Below are 13472 nucleotides of genomic sequence, written 5' to 3' on the forward strand. Positions count from 1 at the left end.
TAAAGAATATTCTTTAAGAATGATAATGTAGCCTGATTTCAAGACTGCTTAGGTGTGTACTCGCTCATACTTGTCAATATTTACATTGAAGCACTTCCAAAATCAAGACCTTAATGTTATTTTTTTTACTACAAACAATAATTGTGTCCTTTCACTTTTGCTTATAGCAAATATTTTTCCAGTTAACACAGTGAAAATAGTAAAGAGACATCATAAAAAATTGTATTAATTGCATGTCTGAAAATTACATTAATGTTTAGCAAATTGCCAGCACATGCATTCACACCATTCAAACAAAATCCGCAAAAAAAAACCAAAAAGGTTTTTAAATTAGAAGTAAAAGTAAAGAGAAAAGTAATCTCAATTGCTGAATGGCTAGGAAAAAAATATTTGATCTTTTACTGCAAACCACATTTGCAGTCTCCAGTGTCTATTACCTACATTACTTCAGAGGAGTCTCTTTGTCCTTTCTAGGCCTCATTGTCTCCCCTTTCAAAGACCTATATTAACTACAAATAATTTTTACAGGATGGTCTAGATGACATTTAGTATGGAAGAAATAGTCACAGATATTAAAGGCACAGACAAGGCATCCCATTCAAATAACACAATTACTCTTGTCAATAATGCAAAGTTTATAAAATATTTCTCCCTTTCTAGTGATAATACTCTGCCTGAGCTTTAATCTGCTAAGAACTTACAACTCTGGGCAGATAAAAATATCCATTATTTTTAATACAAGATTAAAAAAAACCATGGGGGGGAAGGACGTAATGAAGGAAGAAGTAAACAGAGTATACAGGGGATGACATCTGGTCTCATTTGGCATACAAACTAATAGTGGCCATGCAAAAAAGGTTTATGAATATCAATGAGTAGACATCATAAAGCATGCTATTTTGTTACAGGAATCATTATCTTAATGGTCATCCCTTTAAATAGAATATTAAATAACTATGAAATATTTTTCTTACTAAGTACTACTGATCTGATAAAATAAGCATTTCAAATGCAAAATGTTATAAACATTCTGTATATCAAAGTGTAACAGTTTGATTATAAATTTAAATTTTTGAAGGAATTAGCAGAAAGGGGACAAGAGCCCCTAAAGAAGAAGAGTCAGTTGAAAATAGTAGTTTGCATTATTAACAACAATTTCTAATATGACCACTAGGTGGGAATATTGTACTTACAGTTGGGGATGTGGCTGCTGACAGCAATGGTAAAATTCCTCCACAAGCAATAATAATATTGTCTACCATCTGGGAAATGAGGTGTATTGTGTTGTGTACAAAAATAATATTTTCATTGCTATTGACAAAGTCCATCACTGACTTCGTGGAGTGACTGCAAGGACAGAAGAAAAGAAGGATTAAAAACAAACAACTTAAATAAATTTTAGATAAATATATTCTTTGCAACCATACTGTGAATGTTCCTTTGATAAAAAGGAAAAATTTTGTCTACAAAACTTTGCATGTAAGTTGTCTAAAAATATCAACAAGGCTAGTCTAATGAACAAATTGATTGCTACCTCTTTCTGCACAGGATTACATTCAAATACTCAGCTGAGAACAACATCCTCTAACCTTTTATTCCCATCAACCAGTACTTCACTTCACAGGCAGTTCTGCTGAAGGCAGAACTGGAGTGGAGTTGTTTCTGCAGCCTGAAAGCAACTATTTAATATTGATTTCACCATGCTGCAGCAGTGCCATTTGAAGCACCCTTGATAACATCTAATGATAACAACTGCTACTGTTTTAAAGGAGAAACTCAATAACATGGCCAGACTTGATTCAGTATTAACTTTGCTAACTGATAATAAGCCTAGCATTAATAATAGCTCCACAAACCACAGATGCTTGTAAGATTAGTTGAAATCTCAATGACTTCTAATTGGTGAGCAACTGTCCCATGAAACAGTCACTCCCCGAAAATATATAACCCCTGTGTGAAAATATTGATGAATACTCTAAGTATGGTCTTTCCCCAAAGCAACATCTGTTGTCAGCCAGCAAACAAAAATTAAAGGCATCAACTGAAAATATACCATCTGAACTTTAACCATCAAGCATTATCTGAATACATCCCACATACTTGGCCAAAAGCAAAATATCAAAATTGTCTATTTTCAAGTGAGTATCACAGAATGGTTCAACAAACTGGAAATGTAATGTAGTCTAAATTTCTCCTTTGGCAAAACTATGCTCAAGTTTTGTGAAAATTAACTATTCTGTAGTGGAAATTAGAGTAAATTGTCTCCTTATTATAGTTACAGACTACCTCTATTAACATGTACAAAATGTACAAAAACACTGGGAAATCACATTGCTGTCATGAAATATTAGATGATCACCAAGACTAAACTCAGCCAGTAGCTGGTATGCAAAAGAAAATCTGTCAATAGGGTGTTTCCTTAGAAAATGTTACAGGAAAGGTTTTATCTATACACCTTGCAGGTAGAGAAGCTCTTTTAATTGATCACTTAGGAAGATGGCCACTAGCAGAAGTCATCCTGTCTGGAACAGGGGCAGTAGATTCTAATGCTAAACATAAGCTGGAAGAGCAGCTCAGTTAGTTCAGGTATTTAGGATTTATACAACTCCTCAAGAAAACAGGAATTACTACCTGTAAAATTGAGCTGTTCCAGGCTGGGAAGGGGTAAAAAGAGAAGGTAGAAGACACAGAGAGGCACTGCAGCTAACACCAACTCTTTCTCCCCACCATCCCAGTAACATCCCCTCTCCTACACGCCTAATTTTTCCTAATTGATGGCAACACACATCAGGAGTTAAAGAAGAAACAAGCACCCACCTTCTCCAAACATGTACATCTGTTTCTAGTGCAAAAAGCAAGTCTGTCAGGAGCCGCTGGTGCATGGGAGACCATTTGAACTCTGGAATACGAAACATAGTTGTGCGTGGACCTGGACTAAACTGCCGTCGCTGCTCTTCCGTCATCGGCATTCCTCGAAATCCCAAGTCAACACGTAAATCCCGGTCTTGCTGGGTGACGGATCGACCCTGTATTGCCTACATCAACAAGAGGTTCAAAAGTGATGCTAACTGTACGCAGTGTGTTTTTGAGTGCAATACAGAATCTGAGAAAGGACAAGACAAAACAATGTGGCCACAAACCACAGGAGACATTGGTGTTCCAAGGCAGGCAGTATCCTTCAGTAAATGAGCTGCTCCAAGTCAAATCAGTCAGTGCTGGTGAGGGGTGTGGCTGGCCCCCTTTTCAGCTACTCACCAAGCTTTTACTCTCAGATTCTTCACTTGAAGTTTTACAGAAAAGACCAAATGTAGCCCATCCAAGGCCAGCAACAAGACTTTGTTTATATGTAATGATTATATTTTGAGCTAATAAACATGGACAAACTACATAGTGGTGGCTTCAAAGAATGTATATTTTTGGACAGCTCCTCATTTTTGAAAACCAGTTTATTTATCTGGTCTTTTTAGAAGATCATTAGAGAATTACATCTAGTCTCTCAAATCCCATTTTGCCAATTTAAAAACATATGAGAACTTTACAAAACAATTATGTTAGCAATGTAAAAATGGGCACAGCACTGGAGTTGAGACGAAAAGCTTCTTGTTTATTTAGTCAATCTTGATCTCCTATAGCCAGTGTTATGAGAGTAGAAAATGTTTCCTTTATATAATTTGATCTCTTAGGACTAAAATTTTTACAGTTGCTTGCATTTTCTATGTTTTTCTTAGGGTTATCTTTAAATTATTTTTATTCCTTAGACTTATCTAAGATTTTAATTTTTCACATTAATTTCTGCATAGTGCTTTCAATTGTATTTTCCTTTTTTTTTTTCTAGTTAGAAACATAGGAAAGAATTTTATATATTCATGATATCTATATGAATTCAATATTTAATCTATTATTAATAAAGGCATTAACTCTTAGGAGTAAGCAGTAGTTCCCATCTCTGTCACACAATTTGCTTGCTTTCTTTTAGTCCATTTGAATGAAAGATAGTTACTTCTTACTGATAAGGCAGGGAGATAATTGTAGACCTGTTTTTAGAGACTTTGAGGCAGCAACTCCAGTCAAACACATTCTCCTTCAGGTACAACTGCAGGTAACCCTCATGGCCAGCAGCAACAATGGTATAATAACTTCAACATAACAGAGGAGCTTTTATCTAGCCAATAATACTGTATCTGCAAGAATGGGCTTTGATGTGCATTGCCACTGCATACATAAGCATGAAACATGTAAGTATCTCCACTTAGGTAGCTGATCTTTAAATAATTTTCAGTGGTCTCAAAGAGATCAGATCTAATGAGGCAGTTACCACATCTACAGCAATCAAAACTCCAACCAGCAGCTCCACTGTATATATGATAAAATAAAATTTCTCATTATTTAAGAAAACAATTATTTTCCATTTTTTAAAATTTAATAATTACGTCAATAATTTTTTTACAGTTTACTCCATTTTAAGAAAAAGTATTTAACCATGGATAGCTTAGAGTTCATAGCACACAAAGAAGAGATTTGAAGATTAATTTCTGCTAGTTGCTCAGTTGATAATTATTCTTAAGAATATTATTTCAAAGAATAATATTAATCATTAATCTCTCAAAGAGAGATTAATGCCGACCATATTATTTAAACCAATTCATTGTAATTTTTCATTAATTTTAGTAGGAAATAACTAGTTATTTAACTAGTATATGCAATATATATTTTCTATACCATCATGAAAGATTTCACGTTATGGTATTTTCAAAGAAAATGGGCCTGGAAGGTGTATATTTTTCATATAATTAAAGACATATACTTCAAATATCTCTCAGATCTCATACTATTAATCTCCCCCTCGGCAATGAGCAGTGTTTACATTAGACACATACATGGGTACTTGAAATTTACCTGGGTTGTAGTAGTTGTCTGGATCTTCCGTATCTCCTTCCCTGCCTCCTTACCATCATCAGATCTTTCTGTATCTGATATTATACTTCCTGCATCAACATTAGGTACAGTTTTGCTACCAGAAGACTCTGTCTCAAGAGTTGTGGCAGTCATTTCAGCATATTCTAGTCCTTTAGATGATGAAGACAATTCCCTCTCAGAAATGCTATTCATTCCATCTGAAGTGGTGTGAATCTTGAACTCTTTGTCCTCTATTATACTTGAAGCACAAGTTATATCTACACTACCTGTCATATGTGCAAGCAATCCCAAATCATCATTTACACCAAGATGCATCTGTGTCTCTTGCACATTTGGAATGGCAATGTGATTACTTGAAAGTTCAGGAAGGAGTTTCTCCTCCTGACTAGGTATTTTATCAAAGAGAAATGAGGTATTGTTAGTAGAAGGTTCATCTTTCTCATCAGCCAGAGTTATTAATGGACCATTATCTTTTTCCTCATTCTTCTTAATAATACCCACACTTCCATGAACATTGTTTTGGAGCTTCTCAACAGCTGCACTATATACATTATCTAGAAGAGATTCCACTTCTACCAGTGCACCATTTTCTCCAGTTCCCAGTGTCTCTGGTGACAAATCCATATCATCAAGTTTTACTTCAGTAGCTTCTACTTTTTCAGCTTTTATATCAACTAGAAGGTCATGAACTTCCACATGCACTCCTCCTCCTCCAGGTCTCTCAGCAGTTCCAAGCACATCATCTGACACCTTTGTAGCCATGAGCAAGTCCCTCGTATCTGTATTAACAGGGTAATCTGTTTCACTTTCTGGGCTTTGACTTTGTGAAAGATCTTCTATCTCTCGAATTTCCATTCCACCTTTTGCTCCTGTTGTCTGAGAGGAAAGACCTGAGATGGTGCTCACATTCCCCTTCTTCCCCTTTTTTATGTTTTCTTCCTCTTGCCTTTGATACTCTTCATACATTTTTGCTAGATATTCCTTGTGAGCTTCATATGTTACCTTAAAAAGAAAAGAACATTTATATTATGTGGATAAATATACGTTAGATTAATTGGACAAAATGTAGCAAGATTTTTAGGAACATATTTAGAACTGCTTACTAAGTGTTTGACAAGAAAAAAAGCTACCTTGACATGAGTATTGGGAGCCACCAGATGGCACTAAATCCTTTTACATCTTATATTGCTGTATTGCTACAGCCTTTGGGGGTTATCAGTATTTCAAAAAAACATCTATGAGCTGTTTCTTACCTTGGAATGGGCTATAGAAAGAGTATCCACCCATACTCTCCAGCCTCCCCATTCATATTTTATTGCATGGTACAAGAGAATACGGAATATGTTGTAAACCATCTCTGTGATCTTCTGCTCTTCAGAGTTCTTAGGATTAATGTATCCCAGAGAAAACATCCAGTCCTGCCACACTGAACACTGAAGTAAACATCTAAAGTGAAATAATTAGTTCAAAATATATCCAAACAAAGCTTCTTTATTTTAACATTACAATGGTTAAGATAGGAGGAACATCATCTCTTAACATCAATCCAATGTTAAGAATAAACTTAAAAATATTTCGGTATGAAAAAATAATTAAAATATACTACAGAGAAGAATCCAGTATTAGTTACTGAACTAAGAACTGTTACCACAAATGTATTAAATTTATTTTAAATATATTTAATTTAATACAGACTCTAAAACTCTAAACAGAATATAACAAATAGCTATTACCCAGAAATCAATGAGGAGAAAATACTATTTGCATGGACGTACCTTCTGTTTTCACGGCTATTACTAAAGAGTTTTATCATATCAGATAGGAACAATCGTCGAACTTCCATCAGCTCTGCACTTGGCGTGGAGTTTTTTAACAGTGTTGCCACCACCTTAAGAATCACTTTGAAAGAATAAATTAGTTATGTAAAGCACTTTACCAATGTTTAAAAAAAGAAATAATTGCTAACAGCCATTAATGTAAGAGGTAACTGCAACTCATATGTATCTAAGATACATGAATTAATTGTTCTCACTTTCTGAACCAACATTTCAAAAAACCTATAGGTGACACATTTATCAAACAAACACAATATATTGTCCTTACTTGGATTCTGAATTTTCACTGTTGAATCTGGCTCTGGATGTGGTTTATGAACAACTTGGGTGCATACTTGTTCTGTCAAAATCTAAAAGAGAATATTAACTTTCTTTTACCATTTTTAATCAAACACTACAAGTATTTCTTTGATCATTTTAAAATTTGTTAAGAACATTTAACATGGCCACATGCAACATGATACTAAAAAATTAGGTAAAATATTTTAAATCTTGAAAACCTGAATAAAGCAATTCTTCTATGCAGGGATAAAGATTTTCATGGTTGCACTGTAGCTGGTTAGCTAAACTTTGAGTTTGTTACCTAAATATACAATAACAGTATTTTAAAGATATTACATTCATATTTCTCATATTTTTATACATTTGCACATCAAATATCTTTCACAAGCTACACACATCAACAATTATTCTCATATGTTTCATCAAAACCAAACCAAATCATTCTTAAAACTGGGTTTGGTTTCCTCCAGCTCCCAAAGAGTAAGAGTCAGAATTAGCATTCTGTAGGTATAATCCTGGTGCTTCACATAATGAGGAAGACAGAAAATTCTCCTGTTGCTTGAATTGTACCTGACAACCTAATTAATCTGTATTGAGGCAACATCACAAACCTTTCACACTGGGATACCTGTCACTGGATGTGTATATGCAACTTCATTTTTAAGAACAAGCTAAAAATTCAATGATATCAACACAGAAAGGCTAAAAATTCAATGACATCAACATAAAATTCTCAGTAAAGAGAATTAGTAAAGAGATTTAGAAAAGCTACATTCAAGTAAATGTATTTCAAAATTGAGTAATTTCACTAGCAATATTTATTTTAAAGAAGAACTTTAGCTCTCTCATTAAAAAATAATCAAACTAATGTCAGTCATAAACACAGAATCTTAGAATAGGTCTTTATATATTGATATTTAAAACAGAAGGCAAATATGCCCTTACTTTATATGAGAGAATTATGGAAAATATCTGTTCCTTAGCATCAGGTTCTTAGCAAATCTTCAGTACTTAGATCACTGAACCCCTTTTTTCTCCTTTCCTCTGACTATTTTTTCAAATGTAAATGTCTGTGGATGCTGAACTCCATGAGGACTTTAATTTCATCAATGAGTTATGCATTTTTTTCTGAGAATACCAATCATAGAAGCTTTCAGAAAACTGAATGCAGGAACTAGACTCAGGCTCTAGTGGCCAAACCATAAAAGGTAATGTACAATAAAAAGAACTTGGATCTAAGTCACTGGCAAATAGACGATGTTTAGGTTTTTACAATCATAAGAGAATAATTTTCCACATCCTGAAAACCAAGCACTCCTGTAGTTTCTTTTTTCTTGTCTGGAACCTACCTTGAGCATCTAGTCATTAAATCTATTTGTGACTAAAAAAAGCATTAAAACCTTTTTAGTGCATAAGATTTTCAGAAATTGTAAGAAATTATGTTCTAAGTCACCATTTTAGCAATAATTGAAGATGAGACATGAGCTCGATGTGTGCAGGCATGAAGACATGGGTTTCAACCAACATGATGTTCTCGATATTTTGCTTTTACAAAATTGCTCATCATCAAAACTGAAGCCTCTACTAGAACCTGGTAGAACAGCTGAATGCTTTGGGGTCATTCTTATTTACCTCAAGCAGTATCAGCAACATAAAAGTAGCTTTGTTAGTTATCATTTGGCATGGTTAAAAAAGAAAAAAAAAACACAGCACTCTTCAAAATTTTGTTAATGAAAAATGAATGACATGAAAAAGAAGAAAGAAAAGAGAGGCATCTCTGACTTAAGCATTTTCCATTTCAACACTCTCCAAACAATGGGGAAGTATGAGCAATTGGAAGTCTGCAGTATCTGTTGTGGTTTTGGTCTTTGTTTGGGTTTTTTTGGTTTTTGCTTTTTTTTTTTGGTGAAAAGTGATAAACATCCTAAGGAACAGGATCTCTTCTATCAGAAGTGGAAAGTTTTATAGAACCTATGTAAAAATTAGGACATTGTTAATAAAAATATCTAAAACATGGCAAAATACATTGTGAACCAAGAAGAACTTTCTCAAAATTTTTAAAGTTTTTCTCAAAAGTCTTGAGAATCAGGATATTCTAGAGCGCAGATATTTTAAGTCATGCTTTTTACAGCAGAAACAACAATCTTTACATTTAAAAATTTGTACCTCATAAAGTGTGTTGTATGTTGTAACTGTCACTGTGTTTGTGTGCAGCATCAACCTTTCTCCCAGAAGTGTGAAAAGACTGTGAGTATGCATGATTTCAACCTTTCTCCTGTAAGAGAAAATAAAAGCATTAGGCACACGTCAAGCATAATGAGCATTTTAAAAAAATGCAGGATAAAACCCAAAAGCCAAATATTTTGATGCTGTACTAAAAGGCTCCCAAGCTTGTTATTTTATATATATTTAAGATATTTCCCACAATTAATGCAATTGTACAAATATACAAATGTCCTCAGAAAACAATGTTGTATTTAGGATGGGCTTTTGTATTGAAAAAAAAAAATCACACCATTCTCAAAGTCAACTACTATTATCTTACTCTGGGTAAGAAAGTTCAAAATGTGCACAGGCTGGTTAAAATGCTATCACTGAAGAACACAACTTTTGTCACATCACAAGAACTAAGGACAATCCAGCTTCATATTTTCCAATATTTATCACAGAATTTGGTTAGGTTGGAAGCAACCACAGTGGGTGATCTGGGCCAGCCCCCCTCAGATTGCTCAAGCAATCTGTATCTGTTAATACTAATATACATATATATATATATACGGATTTTTCAGTACCACTTTTCTTCTTTATATATCATTCTCTCATGAAAGCAGAATAATTAAATCCTGGAATAACACATTACAATACACGGAAAAGTTATGAAATTCTACATGATTGAAGTGTATTTCACAAACTACTCAAATCTTTAAAAAGTGGAGAAGGAAGCAGCTCACATCAATGAACTCCCCTAGTCCCTAAATCCCACCATTTTAAAATAGGATACAACATCATAAATAGAGTACTCCTCATACTTTGCATCATTAAATTTACCTACTACTATAATAGATATGAAATAAAAATGATTTTTCAAAATAAATAATAATCTATATTATAGCAGCAGAAAAATTTTAAATAGGATAAAGTTTCTAAAAATGATATGCATTCAAAAGCTAAGAAACTGTGTTTTCATGATTATCAGTGAAAATAATACAAACTATATAGGTTCATTAAATAACTTTTGAAATTAATAGATTATTTCATAATTTTCAAAGTAAGTACCACAAAAGAATGGTAAAAATTTATAACAGTGTGTACTTTTGTATGCACAGAAGGGATTTCATGAATTAATTATGAGAAAACCTACACGTGTTCAACCTTTTAAGGTAGGATTTAGCAGATAGAAGTAGAAATCCATTAGGAGATTTACATGTGTGGGTAAAACCCAAAAGTAAACAAGGGACTATTATTTCAAGTGGTGGCATAGAAAGAATCAAATATGGCAGAGGAGGAAAAAACCAGGATTTTTTCAACTGCTAAGGTTAGACAAAGCAGTGTCTCATCACAGATCACAAAGAAAAATCAGTTAAGTTATTCAGGCTCTCATGTAACGCATTACTGGTCATTTCTGAGAATCAATCACTTCTACTCCATAGCTCCATCTGTAATACATGTATATATGAACTACATCAACAGTAATTGGTTTATTACCTATACATTTGTTAGTAATATTGTATTGCTTTAGATTTCACAAATCACATAACATCTCTTTATGTGATTCTGCTTCAGTGTATTACAATGCAGTACCAGTTTCCTGTACTGTGAAACAGGAATATAAGTACTTTGTAATTTTTGTGGTTGCCTTCCATTTTATAAAGTCACATCTAGGCACACATATGTGTATGAACAAAAAGGCACAAGCACCAGATGTAAAACATGAAATGGAAGGGCATTTTTACTTGCTAAAATCTACATAAAATATGCATATTTGCAGATGTTCAGAGGTCTAAAAATTAAAAAAAAAATTGAAAGTTACACAGAGTATTCAAGGGGATTTCAATCACTCCAATTACATGAAAAATAAAGTTAATTTTTGCTAAGTACATATGTTCTCTCAACAATGGAAATTGCATTGATATATCCATAATTGCAAGTAGATTTTAAATTAAAATTTGAGCTTCTGAAAATTCTCTTTTCTTTTCTTGTAACCATAGAATCATAGAATATGCTGAGTTAGGAGGGACCCACAAGGATCACCGAATCCAACAACTGGCCCTGCACAGCACCATCCCCAAGAATCACACATGTGCCTGAGAGCATTGTTCAAACATTTCTTGAACTCGTCAGGCTGTGACCACTTCCCTGGGGAGCCTGTTCCAGTGTCCAGCCACCCTCTGAGTGAGAAACTCTTTCCTGATAATCCAACCTAAACCTCCCCTGAGATTCAGCTTCATGCTGTTTCCTTGAGTCCTATCACTGGTCACCACAGAGAAGAGATCAGTGCCTGTCTCTGCTCTTCCCCTCATGAGGAGGCTGTAACTGCAGTGAGGTCTCCCCTCAGTCTCCTCCAGGCTGAACACACAAAGTCACCTCATCCACTCCTCATGCAGCTTCCCCTCCAGGCCCTTCATCATCCTTGTTGCCCTCCTTTGGACACTCCCTAACAGCTTAATGTCTTGTTTATATTGCAGCACCCAGAACTGCCCCCAGCACTCGAGGTCAGTCGGGCAGCCCCAGCTTAGAGCAGAGTGGGAAAATCCCCTCCCTTGCCTGGCTGTCCATGCTGTGCCTGATGCACCCAGGACATTGGTTGCTAATTGATTTTCTGGATAAATATTTTAAACAACTGTACTTATCTAGATACAACCAGGCTTCTGACAAATCAAACGTTCATCTGGTGTGTCATACTTAATCCAACCCCTATCAATGTGAATGACTTTTACTAAGAATGTTTGAAAAGTCCTTGGAGATTCTTGAGTGGACTATCAATTCGGTTTATTAATTCCCAGAACAGTATTTGACTTGCTGGATCCCAAAGGAAAAATCTCACTTAGAAGCATATTCTCAGCTAACTGTCCTCTCAATTATACAGTCATACTTTATTGATCTTACTGAGAGAAAAGCATTTCTAGCAATACCACACTCTGGCTGGACTCCTACCTCCTTTCCTTTCAAATGAGGCTTACATGATGAAGTCTCTTGTGAAGCATGTGGATCATTTTTATAATACACAGCCTCCCACTAAAATGCCATTTTGGGCTAATCCCAGCAGGGATCTTAACACCACATGTAGAAGGGGAAAAATGAGCAACAGCAGGCTATGCAGCACTGCAAGATTGTTAGAGCCTTCTTGACACTATAATATGGAAGATCAGACTAAGTAAACCCATTTCATGACATCAGGTCTTTTTAAATGGGAATATTTCGTGCTGCCACATTTTCTCAGTGAGTATTTCTTGCACAGAGATAAACACCACTTGCTTGATGTATCTGCTTTTCCTTCTGAAATATTCCCATGTCAATAAAATGTTCTATTTCATTTTTCCCATCCTTCTAAAACTATTTTTAGAAATGCTGCCCTGAAAATTTTATTGCAATGACACTGATGATTCCAAAAGCAAATTTTAGATCACACTCATGTGTTTCCTGTTAACTTTAGCTGAACATGCAATATATAGTTATAGGAGGTATTTCTGGAAAATATTTGTCCCTTGTTTTAAGACTCGACTTTCAGCACATCTTATATCTGAAAGACAACCAATGTATTGTTTCAAACATCATAGTAATAGCAAGTTAACTGGAAAAAAAAATCTGATTTATAAAGCTAACAGTGTGCAAATTATTAATCTGAAAACCCAATAAAATTTGAAGTTATTTCTAAAGATTGACAAAGAATATACAGTAATCATGACAAAAAGACAAGAAGAATTGCGAACTTAAATACACCACTACAAAAAATTTAAAATTACACTTACTTATGACCCAAATGTTTAAGAAAATATCCAAGGACCTTCAAAGCTTGCACCCATATGCTTTCACTTTTGGAAGCCAATAACTTATAAATTACTCTAAAACAGAAAACAAATTAAAGCTCAAACAACACATATATCAATTCTATCACTAAACATCACATATATGTCTTGTATTTCACTGAGCAAGAATATTTAGTAAGAAATAAATATATAAAATCAACAATTTACACAAAATAGGATATACTGAAAGAATCAAGTGCAGCATAACAGTTTGATAGAGAATTATTGAGGTTGGGGACATGGTGCAGTTTAGTTCAATGTTTTATAACAGAAAGTAACATCTTATCCTATACTTCTCTCTTGGAACAACCAAGTAAAAGACAGTCTAAGCAGTGGAAGCTTAGGACAAGAGAAGCAGACTGGAACCCATTAGGTCATATCCTGGAGTACCTGGATGCTAGTGAAAATCTCC

The 13472-nt window shown here is 34.4% G+C and overlaps 1 protein-coding gene across 5 annotated transcripts in view; it reads right to left on the minus strand.

The window, feature by feature from the left end:
- NBEA (neurobeachin) overlaps positions 1-13472 on the minus strand; it is a 458173-nt gene that overhangs the window by 309199 nt on the left and 135502 nt on the right. For all 5 annotated transcript variants that reach the window (XM_054514098.1, XM_036391661.2, XM_036391637.2 and 2 more), the window contains exons 17-24: positions 13004-13096; positions 9201-9309; positions 7021-7102; positions 6693-6816; positions 6171-6363; positions 4897-5919; positions 2818-3035; positions 1194-1347 (exon numbers count right to left, since the gene is read on the minus strand). In XM_054514098.1, the coding sequence (XP_054370073.1) occupies positions 1194-1347; positions 2818-3035; positions 4897-5919; positions 6171-6363; positions 6693-6816; positions 7021-7102; positions 9201-9309; positions 13004-13096 (1996 nt within the window). The remainder of the gene's footprint in view (positions 1-1193; positions 1348-2817; positions 3036-4896; positions 5920-6170; positions 6364-6692; positions 6817-7020; positions 7103-9200; positions 9310-13003; positions 13097-13472) is intronic.

Source organism: Molothrus ater, chromosome 2, assembly GCF_012460135.2.
Source record: "Molothrus ater isolate BHLD 08-10-18 breed brown headed cowbird chromosome 2, BPBGC_Mater_1.1, whole genome shotgun sequence".
In the NCBI taxonomy this organism is placed as follows: Eukaryota; Metazoa; Chordata; class Aves; order Passeriformes; family Icteridae; genus Molothrus; species Molothrus ater.